This window comes from Perna viridis, chromosome 6, assembly GCF_037379345.1.
Source record: "Perna viridis isolate PV_CMFRI_1.1 ecotype Kerala chromosome 6, ASM3737934v1, whole genome shotgun sequence".
Lineage (NCBI taxonomy): Eukaryota > Metazoa > Mollusca > Bivalvia > Mytilida > Mytilidae > Perna > Perna viridis.
The window spans coordinates 43,695,893-43,720,803 of NC_142450.1; the positions used below are offsets into that span (position 1 = coordinate 43,695,893).

The 24,911-nt window shown below is 31.9% G+C and overlaps 2 protein-coding genes across 4 annotated transcripts in view; one reads left to right on the top strand and one right to left on the bottom strand.

Moving 5' to 3' along the window:
• Positions 1–24,262, top strand: LOC148615154 (5'-nucleotidase domain-containing protein 1-like). 3 transcript variants are annotated; one of them, XM_088589787.1, is made up of 12 exons: positions 1–279; positions 8,188–8,267; positions 8,934–9,005; positions 9,552–9,664; positions 11,151–11,239; positions 11,527–11,608; positions 12,187–12,361; positions 13,730–13,818; positions 14,111–14,229; positions 15,441–15,608; positions 16,120–16,294; positions 16,586–18,332. In XM_088589787.1, the coding sequence occupies exons 1-12, from the start codon at positions 193–195 to the stop codon at positions 16,675–16,677; spliced, it is 1,341 nt and encodes a 446-aa protein (XP_088445913.1). In that variant the 5' UTR covers positions 1–192; the 3' UTR covers positions 16,678–18,332. The 3 variants fall into 3 exon arrangements, with proteins under 3 accessions (XP_088445913.1, XP_088445914.1, XP_088445915.1); XM_088589788.1 differs by lacking the exon at positions 16,586–18,332 and adding an exon at positions 24,014–24,189 and having other exon boundaries at positions 52–279; XM_088589789.1 differs by lacking the exons at positions 16,120–16,294; positions 16,586–18,332 and adding an exon at positions 24,014–24,262 and having other exon boundaries at positions 52–279.
• The window catches only part of LOC148615155 (5'-nucleotidase domain-containing protein 1-like), a 13,715-nt gene continuing 10,031 nt past the window's right edge, over positions 21,228–24,911 (bottom strand). The window contains exons 10-12 of the mRNA XM_088589785.1: positions 23,794–23,961; positions 23,299–23,473; positions 21,228–23,007 (exon numbers count right to left, since the gene is read on the bottom strand). Coding sequence (XP_088445911.1) covers positions 22,916–23,007; positions 23,299–23,473; positions 23,794–23,961 — 435 coding nt within the window. The 3' untranslated portion in view covers positions 21,228–22,915. The remainder of the gene's footprint in view (positions 23,008–23,298; positions 23,474–23,793; positions 23,962–24,911) is intronic.

Sequence of the window (24,911 nt, forward strand, 5' to 3'; positions counted from 1 at the left end):
ACACTCCCCTGCCATTAGCATACCCCAGCACTTGCGGCCTCTGTGGTTCGGTTACGTTTAGTTTGATGTTTACCAATACCGGCTTTGTTTTTTGTCTACAGTGCGTTTTGATATATACGGTTACTACATTTTTCAAGGAATCAGCTGCCTCAACCTGATATATTACATTTTTTCCATAGAAATAAATCAAAGATGTCATTTTGCCTTACAGATTATGACGCTATTGGTTTTGATTTAGATCACACACTTGCTAAATACAAACTTACTGAAATATGCAAGGTAAGGATGAAAAAAAAGCAAACATTATTTAAGATGATTCGTAGTTCAATTTATTGTTACACATCAAGGCCACAGACAGGGGTGCAATGGTAATCCCTGTTGGGATTCAGTGTCCGGAGCTATTTTCTGATTTGGTCGCCCACTGAATCCCTTATCAACGCTGCAAATTTCATTCTGGAAAATTGGAAAATTTCACCTCACCTCGGAACAGAACGTTTTACATCGCATGCTCCATTGGGCACACTCAAACAAGGTAGGGGCTCGATTCTATATACATTTGTCTCTTTGAATCATCTTGGTTTATGATGTTAACTGCCATATTTCAGCAGGTACGGCCAGTAGTTGTAGCGATATCTTTTCGTTTCAATCGGGCGCCGCTATTTTTGTTTACAGTGAATGTTGATCATCTGCCTCAGTTTGAATACGAAATGAGTTATAGTCTGTTTCTTACTTTCACTTTGACAGTGCCTTATAGGGAGCGGACGTTGCTTTTTTATGGCATAAAAGGTTTTAACGGAGTACTATTATTGTGTTCTTTTTATTTGTGGGGGTGGGGGTATATTTTTATTTCAATTTGTTTTGTTTTGTTTTTAGGGGGGGCATTTTTCTTTGTTTTTTTTAATTAGCCTTTAGGTTTTTAAGTTTTCATTATGTGCTTCAATGATTCTGCTAATTATTTTTTCAGTTTTTGTTTTTGTATTTTTTTTTGGGGGGGGGGATAATTGTTATTTTTCAGTTGTGTCTGTTTTACCTTCTTTTTGTTTATGCTATTTTATCCTTATTGTTCAGCTGTGACTGCTGTTTTTAAATTCAAAAGGGGGTATTTTCTCGGATGTGGCTGCTCTATGTTGACTGGTTTTATTGGGGGGCTATATTTTATTATTTTTTAGCTACTTAAGCTAGTTGAACCATTGCAATCACTTAATGTCTGTCATTGCCATCCACCAAAATTTCTTCCTTGACACTGTCACACTACTAGACAATTTAGAACCAAATTTGATATGAATTCTGTCTTGATCAGATGTGGAGATTTTTTATGTGTAGGCAAACATTACTAGGAGTAATCAAGGGAACCAACTGGAAATGGAACATAGGGATCAAACAGAGGTTTTCTTGTATATTTCCTATAACGTTTTGTGTGAATCGAATATAGCATTGACATTTTTGGCATTTTTGCCATTTATGGACATGTTTTAAAATTTTTTAATATTATTACTTTCACAAAAAATTCTCCTCAGAAACTACTGGATAGAATTCAATGTAAGTTGATTAATTGTTCCTTAGGTATGAGGGTTAGGAATTTTTATCCTAGAAACAAACATATGGCCACTTATACAAAAAAAAACAAGCAAGGTGAGCAATTCAGGCTCTCTATCGAGCTTCTAGTTATCTTTTTTTGTTTGATATATTTTTTTTTAGATTTCGGTCTTCATTATTTCATACTAACATTAAATATCTGTATAGTTACTCATTGAAATATTCCTTACATTTTGTACATCTTATTTTTTTGTTATATTTTGTTTTTTTTGTTTTTACATTTTTTTGGGGGGAAATGTTTTTGTTTCTTGCCTACTTTTTCTTTTTGTCATATATTTCATATGTTATGATGTTGTGTCATCATTGCTATTTTTTTTCGTTTTTGTGCAATAATGACATTTATAATTTTTAGTCTGTAAAGGGTCAAAGTGGGGCTATACTGTCCTATTAATCAACTTTTATACCCCTGCAAACAAAGTTTGGGGTATACAGGAATCACCCCATCTGTCCACATTCCTTGTAAGCACAACAACTCCTCATAAACTGCTCGAGGAATTTTGATGAAATTGTATAGGAAGATTGGGTATGATATGTAGCTGTGCACAAAGGAATTTAATTACTGTTGGATGACTCCAGAAGGAAATAGTCCAAATCAAGGGTTTTACATGTTAACACATTTTCAGCACAACTGCTCCTTCATCTCTCAAGGAATTATGAAGAAGTTCTATAGCAAGGGAGATTTGTGCATGAGGGAATAAAGTCCATGGGCTAGGAGGGTCCACCGTGCAATCCCCCTCCCCCACACACATCAGCTTCATGGTGATTTTTATGTACCTTTATATCTCCCATTACCGAGTGAATTTGACACCATGCAAATAATATTTTCAGATTCTTTTTCGGTATAGGCCTATATTTGTACCCAACTGGGTCAAAAAGCCAAAATTTTTATGACTCAATCGTTCCAGCGTCTAAGCCTTCTTGGGACAACATTTGTAATGAAATTTAACATTTATGTATCATTATTTAGCCAAATGTTTCACCTTTACAAATGTTACAAAGACAGTTGCGGTAACCATTAGGGCTTAGGAGTAAATAAACAAAATGTACCCCTGCCCCACCAAAAAATCGCTTAAATTGACGTACATGTATTTTTCAATACAAAACCCCTGGAGTATTTATGGTTCAGTAGGAAATGGCTTATTAGGTATTTTCTGTTTAGTATTATCACAATTAATAGTTCTGGAGTTCTTTTGATGATTTGTGGCGATTCTCATAGTCAGAATTCATCAAGAAAATGCAAAAATGGAATTTTTTATTTTTCTGTAAAAAGTCACACTAATTTAAATCTACAACTTACTGTACGTTCAAATATGAACTTCTCATTTTGGTATCATTTGATAGAAAATTTAATTTTCCACATAAATAAACCAGGAAAAACTTATTTTCAAGAAAGAATTTTTGAAAAATATTAAAAATATTACCCCTTAGCCCACCCTTATAAAACTGATCTCAGTATCATTTATCATTCATAGCATACCTACACAGTAAAACTCATTTTTAGGCATTCATAGTTAAGATAATGATGTATCTAACATATCTGATCAATTCTGACACTTGGATTTCCTTTTGGGGTGACAATTACCAAAAAAATGAAAAATGGGAATTTTCAGAATTTCTTCTACATCACCAGTTGTCGTCATTTTTTTCAGAATACTGTACTTTAAGACAAACTTTTGAGTGATACAGTACATTAGCTTCCAAATGAGCCCAAGTAATAAATATTTGAACTTTTCCAAGTCAAGTTAGGTGAAAAATTGCCATCCGGTCCAATGGAAAAAAATACCTCAATATGAACTACATTGTTATTTTTTAGCATATAAACAGTGTACAATAGACATGTTGGAACTTTTGTTTTAATTAACGATATATCCAACCTATCTGCTCATTTCAGGTGCATATTATTCAGTTTCAATATGACAATGAGTTTGTCATAAAAAAGGGGATTTTGCAGAATATCATATTTCCTTCCATTTCACCAGCAATTGGCAATTTTATTTAATTTCTGTCCCTAAGCTTTTGAATACTAGTTATTAGTGGTATTGAAATAAAGTGATACAGTGTCTTAGATTTCTAATGAGCCAGTGTTATAAGTATTCGAACTTTACCAAATTCAATTGAGTTCCTGTCAAGTGTGTTCATGTCACAACATATATTGCATATTGAGTTGTGCTTTGTATAGATGGAACATACATTGTAACTTATGTAAGTGATTTTGGGTACTGTCCAATGGCAACTTTCTGTTCCAAATAACCTAACCATTTTTCACTATATTTTTGGAATGAACTGAAAGATTTTCTTCACAAAAATATCAACTTCCTATATGAAGAATTTGAATCTCTTTCAAAATTTGATTCTCACACATCAACGAAAATATATTTAAAAAAAGAAATCTGTGAGTGAATGCACACTAGTGATATCCCCGGTTTCAATCTGGATATAAGGAAAATAAACAAAGTCCTTTGTAAGCAGTAAGTTATTGTTGAATTTTTCCAAAATAGATCCCACCATAAAATATACTTACAGGAAGAATGTGTTAAATTTCAAACCACTGCAATGAGTAGTAGCTGAGAAAACTAGGGGGAAACATGGACAAGGACAAGGGCAAAACAGTATATCCTCCTCTGACATGATTTGATGACAAAATTTTTAAAGTACTTAGAAATAATTCACAATAAAGCAAACAAACTCCCCCTCAAAAAATGATAAAAACAAAACAAACTATATTTGTTGCAACATGGATTATACTTGAAGTCCCCCCCCCAAAAAAAAAGGAAGAAAACCAGTCAGTGCCACATCTGGAAAAAAATAGCTTCCCCTAAATTTAAAAACAGCAGCCACACCAGGACAATTTGGTCAAAATAGCACCCCCACAAAAAGAAGGTAAAATAGGTGCATTAGAAAAATAAGACTTTCCCCAGTGCCCACCACCAAAAAACCCTAATTATAAAATAGTAGAAATATTGTGGAACTAAAAAAAGAACTGAAACACAACTTAATGGAGAAAACCCCAAAAAACAGCTAAAAATATTTAAATGGACCCCCCAAAAAAAATAAATAACTAAAAAAAAACATTAAATATCCCAAAATATCAATAAAAATAGAGCAGCCACATCTGAAACAAAACCAAAAGAAAAAATATCCCCCCTAGTAAAAAAAACAGAAGGTTAAAAATTGTGTATGAAAATATTGAGGCATATAAAGAACTATAAAAGAAAAAAGAACCCCCCCCCATTTGAAAATAACAAGAAGAGTATATTCCCTCCCTCAAAAAAAGATCCACAACAATAGTATTTCGTGAAAGTCTTGTATGCCATTAAGAAGCAACGTTCACTCCCGGTATCATATAGGCACTGTCAAAGTGAAAGTAAGAAACAGACTATAACTCACATCGTATTCAAAGAGTAATCAAGGAAACCAAGGTTATAGAGGCACGTGATCTACTTTCACCGTAAACAAAAAAGGCGACGTCCGATTGAAACAAAACAATATCGCTACAACTTTTGGCTGTATCTGCTGAAATATGGCAGTAAACATCATCAACCAAGATGATTCAAAGAGAAAAATTTATATAGAATCGAGCCCCCTACCTTAATTACTCTGGTATAAATAGATAAACAAATGTTAAAATAAATAATTTATTTAATTTGAGAGAAAACAGCAGGAAATTGGTTTCTGCTTGATAATAACATAACATAATGAAAATATTAATTCTATCACACTCACTTTCTCTCGAAATCATATGAAACTGAATAAGGCGGGCCACAAAAACATAAAAATCGACCCAAAAAATACCCTATATGAAATGGAAAAAAAACTTAATAAACTGAATAAATGACTGTAAATAATACAACTATTAAAAGGAAATTAAACAATCAATAAATGAATAAATGGGAGGGAGGGAAACTCAAAAATTTTCTAACAATGAACAGTAAAAGTATTCACCTAAATATATACCCTGTCAATAATGACTTTTGGCTATACATGTACATGAAGAGCACTATTTAATCGTGGTAATCACTCGTTTTAATTTATTTATTAAAACTAACCGTTTGAGTGTGCCCAATGAATCATGTGATGTAAAACGTTCTGTTCCGAGGTGAGGTAAAATTTTCCAGAATTAAATTTGTGGCATTGATGAGGGATTCAGTGGGCAGCCAAATCAGAAAAGAGCTCCGGACACTGAATCCCAAAAGGTATCAGTGCAATGGGTGCGATTGCACCCCCTTTTTTTAAAAAAAAAAAAAAAACTTTGATTAACATCTTTGCCTGTAATTAAAAAGAAATCATACCAGATAATCAAGTGAAAATGCTTTTCAGTGATCAGTTTGCACCCCCCATTCAGAAAACCTGGCTACGGCTCTGCACCAGGACTCCAGGAAGTGTATATAGTACATTAACCCTGCTGTTGCTATTTGGCCGTTAATTAGCCAATTTTCTTTAAATTTTCTATTGAAAATAGGGTGAATTTGTTTAGGATGTTTGTAAAAACCACTGGATGGATTTTAATGAATTTATCCAAAATTAAAGATGAAAGATTGAAGAATGGCAACATGTATTTTTTATTTATTTAAAATAAGAGGAAGATAGATATTTTTCATGAACATTTTCCAATTCAAAATTAGGTGTTTTTAGAAAAATAAGCAAAAAATTCACTTTTTTAAAGGTTCATAACATATGATTTGTCATTAAATGTTTGTGAAAATGGCTTTTTTAAACCCTTGTCGTGCTGATTTGTTCTGAAAAAATGTCTAGGCTTCGATATTTTGCAAACTTATGCAAATTAGTTGCACAATGGTACTGACACTAATTGTTTTATATATAAGGTAAAGATAGGTGATCACAGGGTGGGGAGGATGGGGTGGTTGGTGGGCTGAAGTGGTAAAATGGGACACACTCGGAAATGGTTATTTTTGTCCATTTTTTGCAAGGTGTGGGGTTTAACAGGAGCAAGACAGAAACCAAAGCACGTACATATATAAAAATGTAAATCCCATAGCATATTGATAAGAAATATTTAGCCCATTAGCTTTATGTTTACTTTATACATTAGCATATACTGAAATCAAAGAAATTTTGAAAAAGAAGGGTGTCTAGAGGAGTTCTAGCTTTCCTGGCTATACTTAACTAATTTTTTGCCCAACCTTTGCTTGAAAACTAAGTTTTCCAAATAAAAGGTGTTTTGACCACTGTAAACTTATATACCTGGTTCATGTTGTATTATTGGTTTGGTGACCATACCATCTTGTTACATGAGGTTTTGAAGCAATCAGAATTAAATTGAACATATTACTATAAATTTGTCAAAGTATGTATTCAAATCCTTACAGTCTTTAATGGCCTAATGTATTCAAAATAATAAGTGCCAGTCCATACAAAATTCAGACATTGCCTATGGTAAGGGTGAATTGTGGTGTCGAAAAACCCCTAGAATAAATGATGCCCCTTCAGTCTACATATGCTATATTTTTGTGTCACAATTGTCCTTCCTATATTTATATCTGTACATTTATTAAAAGCGTCACCTTAACCTTCCACTAAAATTAGCCGAATCAAGAACAGGGCTACTTTCATGTACAATCTATACACATTTGATCTCAAAAACACAACTGAAAAAAAATGAAAAACTAAGACTGCTTAAGTGGTCAGTAACTGATTTTTATAAAGACTGTTACTTAAATAAACAAATTTGTTGCTTTACATGTATTTTAAACAGACACTGTAGTATATTTAACTCCAAATTGATAATGCTATTATGCATCAGTAGACAGAATTCTAAAATATTTAGGGCACAGACATTGTAAATTCTCTTATTTATTTTTAAGCCCCATGCAGGTCCGGGTGTCAAAAGAATAGGCCTGCAGCAGCACTCAGCTTGTCATAAAAGGTGACTAAATAGTGCTCAGGAACCTAGCTGGGGGCTAGGCACTCTGCCCACAGAGCAACTGGAATGTTTGCCCCAGGTGGTGGAATGGGGTACCACTGGCATGTTACATGCAGGGGTTGTCAGGCAATAATACGGAAAACCTGACCGCAAACCATAGTGGTGCACCGTTCCTCGCACGTTAAAGAACCCTGCTGTGGTGTTCGATAGGAGTAGGAACCTTTGCGCTCCGCCACAGGAGGCTAAATTGCCCGACCCTACCCATCCCTCTTTTTTCTAGTGGCAATCAAAGTTAGTCAACCCTATTATCCTTGTGTGTCATTCCTTTTTTCATTTCATTATCATTCACGTTCATTATATCATTTATTTCATGTTCATTGCCTGAACGTAGCTGAAATATTGCTGCTCAGGCGTTAAACCCCAATAATCAATTAATCATTTATTTATTTCTAAAACGAAGAAGAAATTATTTAAGCAAGATTCATAACCAAAAGACTGTATTGCCAACCTATTACTAAAGTTGAATGGATAAAAAAAAACACAGCAAGAAATCTGAAATTTCATCATTCTAATTTTTTTTAAGGATTCAATGTTCCTTTAAATGTTCCTCCATAATATTGAACTGTTCCATCAATATATCATGTATAATCTTAACCACATTGTGTTTCTTATTTAAAATAAATTGTTAAATTTTACACTGGTTCTTTCAGTTAGCTTATGATGCTCTCATCAAAGATAAAGGTTACCACAAAAGTTTAAAGGATGACATTGCTTTACACAAGGACTTTTTGTAAGTCTGTAAGACCGTTTATTATACTTCAGTGTTTTATTTTCTATGGTAAATCAAGTACATTTTAAATAATTACTCCAAAGAGCTTTGATTCTTTCGTGTATATCAGATTTTTACTTTTGACTAGGAGAATATATGTAATTCCATACATCTATGCACGTTTTTTCTTCTTTGGTTCTCATTGTCTAGTCAAAGTTAAGGTGTTCTAGAGGTAACTGCTGTACAACATTAAAATCCCATACAGGACATCCAGGTTACAATCAACAATCAATGGAGATGCTTTGATGAAATCATTGTTACATGATTTGTTTCTGTGATAGACAAAGATATTAAGAATGAGTAAAGTATAATCAGGAATTTTAGTGGCATTGTTATTTTTTTGTTATTTTGAAGTTATCCAGAGGTCACAAAAATTAAAATTGCAAGATATAATTTCAGTTCATTTTAATTCTAAGTACTTGAAGCATACCCTAAATTCTATATAAGGTATGTAACTAATTAGAAGGGAGTATCCTTTTTGTCAGATGAATATATTTTTGCTTGATTTGATGGTTTCTGTTAAAAATAGTTTATATTTATGATTTTCCATCAAGCACTCAGATATTGTCAAAATAGGACTACAATGAAACATGGTATATTATTATTTCTTGGATCTTTTTTTTACAGTTGTAAAGGACTTTTTCTAGATGCTGAAAAGGGGAATTTTGTAAAGCTGTCTCATGATGGAAAAATTCTCAGGTATACTCTTTTTTTTTTCATCTAAAAATAAAAACTTGGCAAAAGTCATTATTTCATGAATTATCTACATGTGATCTTGCTGTCAGTCCATCCGTCTGTCTGTACGTGGAATTAACTCTCCTTGTAAACACAACTCCTTATAAACCATTTAATGGATATTGATGAAACTTTATATGAAGGTGTGTAATATGTAAATGTACATGGTGCAAAAAAAAAAAAAACACTACTCTATGCTTTTAATGAGAGATAACCCAACTACAATGTTTTACATGTTGTAGGCAAAATATATCATTCAATTAGCTCACTCATAGTCGAGACAACTATTAAAGCAGGTTTAAATAACTTTGATATTAATTTTCACAGGCACATTGTGTTTAAAGTCTACCACCTTTCAATCTCCTGTCAAGTTTATGTAACATATTAAAAGATGTGTTGTTATGTGTTTATTATTGTTTCAATCTTATATGTCATTGCCCCTTGTGTGTCCTTAATTGGTCATAAAGATTTTGTTTTGATTTGATTTGATACTTTCATTTATTTTAACAGGGGAAGCCATGGTACTAAGCTGCTATCAAAGACTGATTTGAAGAAAATCTATGGAGAAGATTTACATTGGGAACATTTCCAAGAGGCTAAAGATAACGTTAAATTTTCAGATGGTACAGTTATCATTCTTTGCTTATTTTTTGGGGCAGTAAACAAAGAACTAATGTTGTTAAAATGATGTAAAAACAGTATGTTTAAATTATAGGGAAAAAAAAAATTACTTGAAAAATTGTATAGTAAAATTACAAACAAATATTTTATAAAGCCTCTTTTAAAGGGAGATAATTGGCAGGAAAATGTTCTATAGAAATATATTGGGAATTTTCCAATGTTTGGTGACCGGCACAGATCCAAGGATTGGTGTACCGGGTGCACGCCCCCCCTAAACTGGTAATAAAAAAAAAAATTTTAACCACAAGTTTCACCCCATAATATTTTTGCCTTGCTTTGCATTGCATTTAATTCAATTAATGCCCCCCTAAACTCAAATCCTGGATCCGCCCCTGGTGACCTCCAATTTTCTTTTTGAAATATGAAAAAAAAATGTCAGTTACATGTTTTATATAAATTTAGATGACATTCTATGTACTATTCTTTTTATTGTTTGCAAAATAGTGAAATTTCCCCAAAGATATTGCCTTTATATAGGCTCAATTATCTCGAAATCTAGTTTTGTGACCTATGTTTTTTACATTAAATTCTAAAGTACGGTATGTTCATTCAATGCAATATTTCAGAAAATAAGGAAAATTTATCTACTAGAAATATGAGGTATAATCTACCTTAACTGAAAACAAGAAATGAAAATATGTGTAAATTAGTATTGATAAATTAAAGTTTTGTCCCCTGCTGCAATGCATAGGAATACAGAAATGCCATTGCCATGTGTCTGTGTGTCCATCCGTCATACTAGACTTCGTGAAAGCAAGTACTAGGAAAAGATTTTGTTCAAATTTTGTAGGATTGTTAGTCACCAAGACTCGCCGTATATATTTGATCATATTGCCCTCTCATTTTGATATGACAAATTTTACAGAAGTTGTGAGTCTTTGTTGAATTTGTGTACACTACTATGTATGAAGACTTTGTGGACACAACTTCTTCGAAACTGCTTTAGTGATTTTGTTCAAATTTTGTAGGATTGATAGTCACCATTAGTATTTATATCATCTTGCACTACCATTTTGATTCAACAAATTAAATAGGAGTTATTGGACTCCATTGAATTTGTACATGCTACACTATAGAAACACTTTCTAGACGCAACTCGTCAGACACTGCTTAACAGAATTTATGAAACTGTAGGATTGATAGTCACAATATGTTGTAGATCATATTGCACTGCAATTTTAAATTGGACAAATTTTACATGAGTTAAAGGACTTTTGCACTTTCAACTTTTTTAGTGGTGATAGGGATCATATGGCTACCTATAGCAATCTTGTACAAATTTAGAGTTTAAAGGTCAGAGATTTACTTTTTTCTATGTTGATTTAGTTATTGAAACCATATCTTAAATCTAATCATGGTTTAATTCTATGTTATCTGTTTTTTTTTTAGATTTTTTTTTTCTACCTCAATTAGATTTTTACTTTATAGCACGTTTCAAGTATACATTCTGGGAGAACTATTTTGACATTCCTGCTGCAGTCCTCTGTGCCCATGTGGTAGACTACATTGATAAAGAGGTAAAAATTCACTTTCATGTGAAAGTAGAAAGGAGACTATAGTTTTATTCTTCCTCTGTTCGTCTATCTGTTTATCATCTTCAGTGTCCTTACATTTTTTAGCTTCCTTGAGATATTACTGTGGAATTCAGATAAATACAGTATTAAGATGTTCATTTTTAATGTTGGCTCACACAGTAAATTAATTTTTGGTAACACTACTTTTTGGGCAGGGTCTTTTTTTGACTTTGTCACTTTTCTAGTTTGTTTTATGTTCTGCAGTTATATTTTTGATTGTATTAATACAGAATGGTTCACAGGAAAAGTACAATTTTTGGCCTGATGTATGGGATGCTCTAGGGATCCATTATATACCTGCAGCTTTTTCTGGTAAGGAAAGTGTTATGCATTGTCACATGGTTCAAATTAGTAAAACAAAATCAAAATTTTGTTTACCTAGGTCTTCTGAGCCTTTTTTTATTGTCACTTTATAAAAAACTTTTGGTTTTTCTCAAATGATCAATTGATGTCCAGGTCCTTTCCCTTTTGAACACCGTAAAAGTAGCTGTACTAAAGGAGTTGTTTGTAAAGGCTATGGTACAAGTTGCATTGGTATAAATGGAATATGTTCAGTAAATTTGAAATTAAACCCCCTCCAAAAAAAAAAGAAAATAAAAAGATTAATAAATGTTATTTTATAGCTTTTTGTGGCTTACGCTGTAAACTAAGTTTAATTGAAGTTCATGTTGTACTGAATCTAAAGACTGAAAATAAGCAAACTTTGAAATTAAACCATAATGACAGAAATACATTTGTAGGGTTTGAAATGATTGAGCTTTGAACACAAGCAAAAATTTTCTGGTAATCAAGCCATTACCATTTTATTTGAACACAATGAGCTAAATCCTAGGATAGGACATAGGCAAAGCCTTAAATCATATTACATTTATCTATTTTCTATGATGCAGCTGATTCTGGACACTTTTTCCCCAGTCTTAAGCAGAACCCAGAGAAATATTTCCAACCATGTAGTGATGGTGTAAAGGATTGGTTATTAGAACTGAAGAAACAAGGCAAAGTGGTGTTTCTAATGACATCATCGGCTCATGACTTTGCTACTACTGTATTGAAAATTGTTTTAGGGTATGTTTGATTTCATATTACACAGACTAAAGTAAAACATGATTTCTACTTTTTTAAAATGAAGATAATCATGTCAATCTTTAAGTACTGTTGCTAAATTCCTGGATGTTACTTTGAAATGTCTCAGTGGAAGAGTTATCATGTAGTTTATTGTTTTTTTGTTTTTGTTTGCCCAGTTGATTGTATATAGTAATCCTTCTATATGTTCATTTGTCATAAGGTTTGACACTTATGATTGTCCAATTGCATGGGGCAAATATATGACATATTCAAACAAGTGAAACATCATCTTGGTTGTCTGATCCGGCAAGTGAAAAAAATTGTGTTATATGTTCACAAAATCAACATATTTTTCTATTGTTTTGTCCATAGCTTACTCAGCAATAATTCTGTAGATTAGTAAAGTGGTGTAAACTCCCTCTTAATCATTCATCACTGTGAATTAATCCTGTCATTTGTTGGCCACATAATTCCCATTTTACTCAAAAATAGATTGCGTTTAGAAATATTGAGCAATTAGGCAGCTGCAGAGTTGCATTGTCATTAAAGATTATCAATCAGGATGCTACTTGGGTGTTTCGACGTACCTGTTAGTTTACGCTGACCAGTGGAAAACTGAGGTCTATTCTGACTTTAGAATTTTGCATTAGGTGTGTACATGTATTCCCCTAAGATAAAAAAAAAAAGCAAAAGCTAGAAAGAGAAAATGAAATAAAGCTTTTAATAAACTTGTCAGTTTATAAAGAAGAAGTTTTTGAAATGGCATTTCTTAGATGAATTATTGTGAAATAAGTATTTCTATGTTATTGATCAAATTCCTGTAAATTTTCCTGGCTCCTGGACTCATAGTATCTCAGTGGTCAAATCATTGTGACAGTGATGAGTTGCTACCAGCATGGCATAATAATCAACCCTGATAAACTTTTTTAGTGGGATTCTTCAAAAAAGGAAATCCGACTTTCAATCTGAGTCAAAAGCTAAATATGAACAAAGTTTGGGGATGTAAATTTCACTTTCAAACAAGTAAAACTAATTGGGCACTTGCCCAACTGGGCAAAATGTCAAACCCTGTGTCAGTCCTTCTGTTAATTAGTACACTTTTGTTTTCCTGAATAATATTTAAAGAAACATTTGACTTAATCTTTTCTAAAAATTAATACACTGTAGTGGGCTATAAATTACAAGTCAAATTCCATCATGGTATATATTGCATATATTGTTAAGGAGTCATGGCTCTTTTTCACATCAGGACTGTTAGGGGTATATGTGATCCTCTGATCAATACTTTCATTGTTACATTTCTTCCCTTAACATTGAGAAATTTAAATTTATTTAAAGAGTGATATTATTACTTTGTGTTACTTTCAGAAAAGATTGGCAGCAATATTTTGATATTTTTCTATTTAATGCAAAGAAACCAGCCTTTTTTACTGATGGGAATTCTTTCCTAAACCTAGGTATGTTGTTGAAGTTTTATAAGATATCAGTCTCAGGATTAAATGGAATACAATTTTTTTAATAATATTTTGCATTTTCTTAAGTTAATACATTCAGAATATTAATGATATAAAATAACAAAGTGGTTCAAACCACAAATGAGTCTTGTATTTATAAAGCAAGTAAACGATTCATTACTTGGTATTAAACCAAGTGTGTATTTATATTGCTGTAAACATTTTGAAAGAAGAATTTCCCCCAAACATGTTGATACAAATTCACAAACATAATATCACAATAAACTGTTTTCAGATGGTCATACAGAAACCAATCCTGTAAATGAATTAAAGCCAAAGACCTGTTACTCAAGGGGAAATAACTCAGATCTCATGACATTTCTATCCCAGCAGACAAAGAGAGTTAAGCCCAAGGTAAAAGTTGTGTTAAGAAGTCCAAGAGGTGTTGGTTAATATCATTCACAATTATTATTTTGTATCCCTCTCCCTTGTATGGAGGAGTACACAGGAGTCATTTTGTCTGTCGATCTGTCTGTAGATGTTATAATTTAATTCCCATACATTAAAAGTTTATCATGCCTAGCTCTAAAGGCTCTTAGTTTATTAAAGTACTAAAATGTAAGGACCAAGGAGGTGGTATTTGAAGATAAAATTATTATGTATTCAAGTAAGTGATGGAATGCACTTGCATGCTTTTACATATAAAATCTTTTAAGATAGATCATACCTAATATTTCTAGTACATGAATTTTCTTACTTTTTCTGGAAGATGACCTTGAATGAACTTATTTTAGAATTTTACTATAAAAAACAGAAGTCTCTGAACTTGATTTCGAAATGATTGAGCCTTAATTCAGGCAATTTTTATATGGATTCTGTGGGGAATTTTGCAAACTATGAAAAACTAGTACATGTAATTTCTTCTTAATTGTATAAAGAACAAATAATTAACATACTTTCATATTAAAAAAAGGAAAATAGAGGTCATTGAACTTTTTTTTTTGTAATATTAAAAAAAACTAAAATTCCCATTAAATTTCTATGGAACGTTCTCCTGTCTATTATCTCCCCTTAAAAGAGGCTTTATTCAATTAAAATTTGTAATTTTATCATACAATATTTTTTATGTCAAAAATTGTTTTAAGATAATTATACATACTGTTTTTATATGGTCCTAAGCATTATAAATTCATTGAAAATATATTTCCTGTATTATTTTGTAAGATGACAGAAAAGAATGCTCACTGTAATAGGTATGATCTAACTTAAGTTTTGTTGACTGCCCCAAAAATAAGCAAGGAATGACAACTGTACCATCAGAAGATCTTTAGCCTTTAACATTAAAACACAGTGTACTTAAAACAAATGTAACTTTATCAATATGCACTTTCTCAGACAATAAGCTCTCGGAGTCCTTTCCCATTTTCATTTCCTTTGGTAGGTACTGCACTATGGTTACAATTTTCCTGTAATCATAGGTTCTTCACTTTGGTGACAGGTTTCAAGTAATTGTAGTTCTTCACTTTTGTGACAGGTTTCATGTAGTCATAGGTTCTTTAATTTGGTGACAGGTTTCCTTTATTTTAAGGTTCTTTACTTTGTTAACAGTTTTTATGTTATTGTAGGTTCTATATTTTGGTGACAGTTTATGTTCTGACAGTTTCCCAGCTAATAACTATGCAGGATGGGATGTAGTGTTAGTTTTAGAAGAAATGGAAGCTGAGGGATATCATTTGACACCAAAGGACCTGGAATGTGATGACATACCTAATGCTAAAAAACCTAAAAGAAATGTAGGTCTCAATTCCTATGATTTTAGGTGAAATTTCTTTTGTGATTTTTTTCAGCTATTCTTGTTATAGCAATGCTGTAAAGAAAATTAAAAAAAAACCTTTCTAGGATTTAAGGAGTTATTACTGAACTTGAATAGTCTCAATCATTATAGAATTGTTTCTGTACAGAGGTATAGTGTAATAAATTTTAATATCTGTTAGTTATCATGCTTCACACAGTCATTGGTTTCCTCTCTAACTTACTGCTGCAGACAGGTCTTTCCAAATTCTCAGACATCAAGTCAAAAGTCCTTTGGCAATAGGATAAAGCTGTATAAAATCATTCACATTTTCCTGACTTTAAAAGATTGTTGCATTTAATGAGAGGGTTGATTTTAGCATCTAGAGTGATCTTCAAACATCAGATGCTGTTTCAACATTTAGTTAGTTGTATTTTCCTGTTATTTACATCTGTATTGATGATAAATTTGTTTATATCAATATTTCTGTAAAACTATGTAATTTTTTATAGGTAAATCTAAATATAGATCCAGAAGAAGAATCCTTTCTATTATCAAAGATGTGGGGTTCTTTCTTCTACCATGAAGAGGAAGATGTTAAACATGATAAACACATGAATACATTTTGGGGGCACTTGATTAGCAAGTACAATGTTATAGCTGTGCCATTAATAGAATATGTAGCAGGTAAGGGTATGTTTGATATGTCATGTTTATCAATACATTAAATAATACATTTATTGGATATGTAGAAAGGTAAATACTGTACTTTAACTGAGGTCTATTGAAAGTAAAACTTACAAATAATTTTGAATTATAAAGCACTTAAATCATGTACCAGTTGAGAGTAACATGTGTTGCCCATGTTGTTTTTATACTGCATTTATTTTACAGCACTGATTCCTTTAGTACTACCAAAGGTGTTTTACATTATATATGAAGAATTTATGGACTAATCATCAACATTCTTTCTTTCAGGTATGCCAATAGATCATAAATATTCCAGATTCAGTGGTAGTGTGGGATGTACCAATGGCTTCTCTCCCAGTAAACCTAAACCATTGTTGTAGTGGCTCCATCAAGGACTAAGTGGCTTGATGTAGTAAAGTTTTGTGGTATATGGCAATATGAAAGCTTTTTGTGTTTATAGTTAATTTGATTACCTGCTATTTTTTTCTATACAATTAGTGCTTAATTTTAATACTAAGCTATATTGCCAACATCCTGTCTGTCTGTTGACACTTTCTTATCAGATTTCACAGCTTCTTTTGAATGAAATGTTTTTTAAATTTCCTTTTTATTGTGGGACTTAAATGTTTGTTGACCTAAAAAAAATGGATGAAACTGGATAAAATGTCTTATAATTAGTACTGTTGAAGATCTAGAGTTTAAGTTTTCACTGTTTCCATGGTTTGATCAAACAACAAATTTAAGTTAATGAAATAAAGAAATTACCATTGAAAAAATAGAGGTTTTACTCCAATTCACAAATTAAGAACTCATGAACTAAGGGAGGTTCAACAAACCACAAAAATTGATGTCCATGAAATTAAGTAGATGGTGAATTGTATCATTGGTGATCTCTGAAAGCATTTACTATTTTGAAATTAGGTTATACACTGGTGTATTTGTTGCATCTCACCATATTTATTCTTTTTGTCCATCCTTTCCTGGTTCCAATCACATTTGCTGCCTATTTACTGTGTGACTTAGAATTTTTCTGTTGTGTGCAACCTCTTATCAACTCTTTATATTATCAAATGCTTGGTGTATTTTTTTATGCTGCCTCAGACTTCTGTTGTGAAGATAGGTAATGATAATTTTATTTTTGATTTTTATTTGTTAATTGTTGAAGTTATTGAAATGTTTAGTATTGGTTTTTGTGACATTTTTTCCTGGGAATTTTCATGCATTATTTTATTGGAATACAGAGACCTCTTATTGAGGATGTTTTATATTATTGTGTAGATACTCTAGAAAAAGTATAGTAAGAGGATTATTATTAGGGGTTAATATTAATTATTTCATTCTTCTAGACACCCAGGGATAAAAATGCAAATATTTCATTCAAACATTAAGTTTTCAGTAAATTCACAATTACATGGAAATTCTTGTGATAAATAAAAGATATAACTCCCTTTAAAATGTTTAACACTTGGACTGATCTTCTGATAAGTTGGAAGAAGAAATTGTACAGTGATCTTTACTTTTGTTCAGATATGTGAAAATAATCAATGATATGAATTGGTACAAATACATGTATACAATTAACTGCCTTAGTGTGTTCACATTGAGTGCAATCCTCATATTCATGTAGATAGAGTGATGACTGATTGGCTCAATGCCAGAACAATGTAAGGTATGGGGACATGCTTACCTGATGACTGATGCTGCTGTGAGCTAGCACATCAAAAATCCAACTCAGTGTGTCAAACTGAAAAAGTAGCAGGGTCTGTTAATGATATAATGATCTTGTCCTGATGTATCTGCCATAGGACATAAAAATATGACATATATCTATTTTTTGTTCTCCAGCACTGCGGAGTAGAGCATTACACCTTTTCATGTTCATTATCTATATTCAAGTTATACCTTATATAATTTGTATCATATTTTTTAAATAACTTTGTTTTACCTTAGTCAGATTTAGATAGAAGTACCACAGCTTTTCAGTGTTCAGTGTTTAATTTGCATTTGAAATACAATAAATGTATACAATGTTTTACACATATGATTATCTTTATAGAAAATTACTAAATTTTAATTTTCATGTATTTTTTTTAGGACATGAAAAGTTCAAAATTTAACCAAACGATGATGCAACTCCTGATTAATATAACTAGAATGGATATGATGAATATTTCAAAGAGACAACAACCCCACCTGAATGAAAAATGTCAGATCAAGGCCACCCATATCATAAAGAAATGCCTAATACCACCATCTTAGAAAAGAGTCTATTCCCTTTACTACTACCCGAGTTGAATTTTTTTATTTGATAGTGGCTTTAGGCATTTTTATGTTATATATATGAATAGGCACAGAAACTGACAAAAATACAAATTTTAATCAATTCACACATATGTATATTCTCTATTCAAATTTTACTCAATCATTTTCAATTTTGAAATCAGTATTGCAGGACAAGTTTATGACAGTCAGGTTAATTGGTGTCTTAGTGTATGCTAAACTGAATTGGATTAATGTTTAAAATGTCCCTCCAAAGATTTTGTCTTCATCTTTCACAGTACAACATGAGACTAGGATATTAATGCGTTCTACAATATTTTGAAAAAAAGATTTGATATTGGTTGCATAGTAATATATGTTATTTTCTTGTTGAATAATCTAACATAAGTCAATGACATATTTAGCCCTTGGTAATTTTGCTACAGTGCAGGAATGGTGTGGTTTGATTTCACTGTGCATAAGTCTGTTAAGGTTAAAGTCTTTATCACTTGATAGCCTTGAATACCACTGAGAAAGATCTGTCTTTTATCTGATTTATAACATCCCATCTTTGATGGAAGGGAAATCAGTTGAACCAGGCTTTGAACAGTAATCAAAAGAATGTAATCAAATGATAACCACTAGACAGGCAAAATAGACACGCACAATAAAGAACATGCAATAACCAGAATAACAATAAAACAAAAGTAAGTGAGCAACCTGGCCTCCACTAAAACTGGGAGCATGGGCCAAGTTTTTCTTAAGAACCAATTCATTGTAATTGTAACAAAGGAATGCCAAATACCACCATCTTATGAAAACATTGACTACTACTTGAGTCAATTTTTTTTTTATTAAATGGTGATGTTAGGCAATTCTTTGCTATATTTACAATGAATTAGCTTAGATATTGACAAATTTTAATCAATTGTTGGTTTTCAACAAAACCATCCGTGCCCCAAAAGCTTGTGAATATGTGGAAGATGGTGATATATTATATGTACCTTACCTATATCCTTTTTCATTCCACTTCCCAGTAAAGATTTAAAAAGGTAAATTTTTTTAAACAATGAGACTTTCAAGGGAAGCTTTTCCTTCATGTAAAGACAACAATTTATTGAAATAAATTATTATTTTAAATAATATTTGAAATAAAAACAATATATGGGCGAGGCTTAGAATTGGTGTAAAAGCTATGAGTTTTTTTTCTAATTTGTGCCGAATTAGTATAGTTTTTTTTATTTTTAGTCAATATACTGATATTGTCTTTATACTAATTGTTATTACTTTTTAAATCCAGTTTAATTCCTCACTAGTGACATACGATAAACAGGTAGTTCATGCAATAGTAAGAAAAGTAGGTGGAGTCAAAGTGTTATATACTGTCACTGACCATATTTCATCAATAAATATACTATCAAAGCAGTTTGGTTGCTCAGATAGAACAATTGCAGTATCAATGATATTAAATCTACAACATTAGAGGTTAGAATTCTGTTAGAGCAGTACCAAGAAGGATAATAGTATGCCTTCCAACTTCAAATATTGCTGCAGTAATATGATTTTGATGAGCATTTATTTGTTTCCCCAGATCCTCTTTCAGAGCTATCTATTGAGTATGATTCCATCTTATTAGCATGCAGAGTGATTAATCGTCTATTTGATGTCCTATCTTAATTACACTGATGCTCTATCTCTGCAAAGTTTATTTTCAGAAACGAAGAACATAAAAGTAATTAAAATTATGCATACAAAGTAACAAAAGCAAATAAGCAACTTGGACTCCACTAAAAACTGGGAGCATGGACTATGTGCACCGGTAGGGTAAGCATCCTCTGCTTTTCTAGAAACACCTGCGGAGTTGCTCATAAAAAGTCAGATCCAGGGTAAACGAAAGAGGAAAGGAAAACTATGAAACGTTGAATAAATCAGTTTTCATGGCGCAGATGGATACACCATAACAATCCACAAGTTCGTGATGACAACCATAAAACTTCTGTAGTGATGACTTCAATCTTGTAGCAACATAACCCTGTTCCAGAAGCCTATTTGTTAGAATTCTAGTGTGATACAAAAAGTCGGCAAGCTCTGGCATAATGTATAGTGTACACATTTTTTGTAACAATTTTAAGGTAAAAATATCAGATTAGCCTAGATAACTTTCCCTAAGATTGTTTAGAACATTGTATATTGGGCCTCCTGAAATGTTTCAAGCAAAAATATTTTTGTGCAAATGCACTTCTTTTTTACTATTGCATGATCCTAGTGGAGCTATGCTTTAAAGTTTGAAATTAGAAAACAGGTGTGATTGATCCAGCTATTTTGAAAAGGAGGTATTCCAAATATTTTGAAAAGGAGGGATACCAACATCTATAAAATACCCCTGATCTGCCAATGGGGTATAATTGAGAGAAAACTAAGAGAAATTTATAAAGTTCTTTTTCTAACATTCACATAATAACAGAAATGAGAAAAATATAAGATAGATTCCATCCACCTGAAACTACCCTGGATCTGCCAATGAAAAGACCATTTGTAAGGGCATAAGACAAAAACATAAAATATCAAAATCCAACTTTGAGCTGTTAAAAGATACCTTCTGATAAAAATTAGTACAAAAAAAGTTACACCAAGCACACTAGGCCAATATCTGGGAAAAAAAACTTCAATATAAAAGCAGACCTTTATTGAAAAAACATTTTTCACACAGTACACTATAAAAGAGAAAGTTCTAGACCCATGAATGACAAGCATCAAACTGAATCTGAGTTAACTGAAAATGGAAAAGTTACATCTTAACCTATAAATAATGCCCTGTCCACATACCATATAGCAACTATTTTCGAAAGGAGCTAATTTTGGCATACTGTAAACCTACTAATTCTCGCTGGCATACTGTAAACCTTCTAATTCTCTGGCATACTGTAAACCTACCAATTGGCTGGCATACTGTAAACCTACCAATTCTTGTGGTGTACCTATTAGTGCTCATCTTGCTGTGGACAGAAAATGCAAAATAACCGCAAAACAGATTTTTCACTGTATATAACGCTATTTATTTTTATACAGCAAAAAATTGATATTCATGTATATGTCCACTTGACACAATCCAAGAAAATTAGCAATCACGAAAATTAATATGTTTACAGTATTTTAGTGGACTGTCTGAAAAGGCCGAAAAAAATTTCACAAAAATTTACTCTGGGCCTATGTACTCAGTGCACCACTCATCATCTGCCAAAATAGCCCGCCATATGGTAAGTTTAATCAGGTATTGTACCATTATTTGGTTTAATTTTGAACTTTTTATGTCTTAAAAAGGTAACATGAAAATTATAATTTAGTATTTTGTATAAAGACAATCACATGTATGAAAATATGATATAAAATTATTGTAAATGCAAATTAAAAATAAAAAGCTGAAAAGCTGAGATACAATTGATCCATCTTAATGAAAGAAAGGTATAAAAAATTATTAACAAAAAATATAATGATACAAATCATATTTAGTACAACTTGAATAGAGATCATGAGAATGAAAATGTGGCTGCACGACACTAGCACTGCTGGAGAAAAAAAAGCAAAAGATGGATATATGTCGAATTTTCATGTAATATGGCAGATATATCAGGGCAAGAACATTATATCCATCAAACAGACTCTGCTACTTTCTAGTTTGACACTCTGAGCTGGATTTTTGATGTGCTAGCTCACTGTAGCAATAGTCAGCAGGTAAGCATGTCATCCTGCCTTGACACAACATTCTGACATTGAGCCAAACACCTTTTTTGCTGAAAAGTCTCTCAGTTCAACAACCATCATTTCTACAGTTTTTGTCAAAATTCAAGACAGTATGTCAGTACATCTCCATGTGTTTGTTTTTTATATTTTGTTGAGAATTTAAATTTGTGCTTTGTTCAAACCATGGAAACAGTGACAACTGGAACTCTTTGAATCAATAATTCTTTAACAGTACTAAATATAAAATATTTCATCCAGTTTCATCCATTTTTTTAGGTCATGCAAAAATTTTAAGTCCCACAGTAAAACAGGAAGTACAAGTTCTGGAATGGATAAAGATATGTTACCGTTCACCATGCCCAATCCAAAAACATTAAATCTTAAGAACATTTCATAAAACAGAAGCTGTGAAATCTTACAAGAAAGTACAAATAGAGAGACAAACAAACAGACAGGGTGTTGGCAGCAGTGTAGCCTTAAGCATTCATTGTATTAAAAAAAAAACAATTAAAAAAATAGCGCCAACTAATGAAGTTAACTAATAACACAAAACAGCTTTCTTATTGCCATGTATCACAAAAGTTTACTATATCAAGCCTAAAGACCCAGATGGAGCCACTACAACAGTGGCTTAGGTTTACTGGGAGAGAAGCCATTGGTACATCCCACACTACCACTGAATCTGGGATATGTATGATCTATTGGCATTCCTGAAAGAAAGAATTGTTGATAATTAGTCCATAAATTCTTCATATATAATGTAAAACACCTTTGGTAGTACTAAAGGAATCAGTGCTGTAAATAAATGCAGTATAAAAAAAACATGGGCAACACATGTTACTCTCAACTGGTACATGATTTAAGTGCTTTATAATTCAAAATTATTTGTAAGTTTTACTTTCAATAGACCTCAGTTAAAGTACAGTATTTACCTTTCTACATATCCAATAAATGTATTATTTAATGTATTGATAAACATGACATATCAAACATACCCTTACCTGCTACATATTCTATTAATGGCACAGCTATAACATTGTACTTGCTAATCAAGTGCCCCCAAAATGTATTCATGTGTTTATCATGTTTAACATCTTCCTCTTCATGGTAGAAGAAAGAACCCCACATCTTTGATAATAGAAAGGATTCTTCTTCTGGATCTATATTTAGATTTACCTATAACAAAATACATAGTTTTATAGAAATATTGATATAAATAAATTAAACATCAGTACAGATGTAAATAACAGGAACATACAACTAAGCTCTGAAACAGCATCTTACACTAGTAGCTGCAGCCAACTCTTTCAGAAAATGCAATTATCTTGAAAGTCAGGAAAATGTGAATGATTTTACACAGCATTATCCCAAGGTCAAATGACTTTTGATTTCAATAATGTTTGTATTTTCTTTAAAGAATTTTTATAACAAGAATGGCAAAAAAAGAAATTTCACCTAAAAATGCTTTATACTTAATCACAGGAATTGAGACCTACATTTCTTTTAGGTTTTTTAGCATTAGGTATGTCATGACATTCCAAGTCCTGTGGTGTCAAATGATATCCCTCAGCTTCCATTTCTTCTAACACTAACACTACATCCCATCCTGCATAGTTATTAGCTGGGAAACTGTCAGAACATAAGCTGTCACCAAAGTATAAAACCTACAATGACAAAAAAAAAAATGTCATCAAAGTATATAATCTACAATTACAGGAATACTGTCACCAAAGAACAGGAACTAAATCGAAGGGGAACTGTCACGGAAAACAGAACCTACAATCATCAAGAAATATTTACAACCAAAATAACTATTGACACGGTAACAGAGTAAAAGCCACCAAGGAATCAGTAACCTTAAATCCCAAATCCAGCAAGTTTGTCCAGATTTTGGTGTCATATTTCTATAATTACAGAATCGCTTTGTTTGGTGATGGTCTGTATTTACTGACCTAAATAGATTATATACAATTTTAGAGACAAATGACAATTTAAAACAAGCCCATTCAAAATGAAATGAAAATGGGAACTGTCTGCCAGTGCTTATTGTTGGAGAAAATGCATATAGTACATTGAGTTTTTAAAAGGTGCTTGCATGTGCATACCATCACTTACTTGAATATATAATATTTTTATCTCCAGATACCTCCTTCTTGTTTCTTACATTTAAGTACTGCGACCAAACAATTAAAAACAAGCATTCTGACAGTATTGCTGATGCAATACAGTGTCCCCTTTCGGCCTTTGAACTCATTGCCTATATGAGATTTTTTTTATATATGGGAACTAACAATGGATGGTGTTATTTTTTACCAATCAAGAGAAAATAACTCTTGAACAGCAAAAGCAAATTCCATCAAAATCAAACCTGAGCTTCATTTTACAGTAGATAATAACATTTTTGCATTACAGAAAGCTGCATAAAGACATTCTCTTTCTATCACCTGGAAAGTTGAAAAAAAACTTCATTATTATGAATTAAAGGGCAAATAACTCTAGAATGACAGCAGCAATTTACATCAAAATGATGAAACATAAAATTTTATGTAATTTTCTATGTCAAAGTGCCATAAGTTCCATATAAACCATTTTGCCGCAATAATATTTAAATTTA

Bases quoted from the DNA above. Each gene is read 5' to 3' on its own strand.
- LOC148615154 (XM_088589787.1), top strand. From the start codon at position 193: ATGTCATTTTGCCTTACAGATTATGACGCTATTGGTTTTGATTTAGAT. The intron at 8,268-8,933 runs GTAAGTCTGTAA...TTTTTTTTACAG, and splicing joins GCTTTACACAAGGACTTTTT to TTGTAAAGGACTTTTTCTAG. The intron at 9,006-9,551 runs GTATACTCTTTT...TTATTTTAACAG, and splicing joins CATGATGGAAAAATTCTCAG to GGGAAGCCATGGTACTAAGC.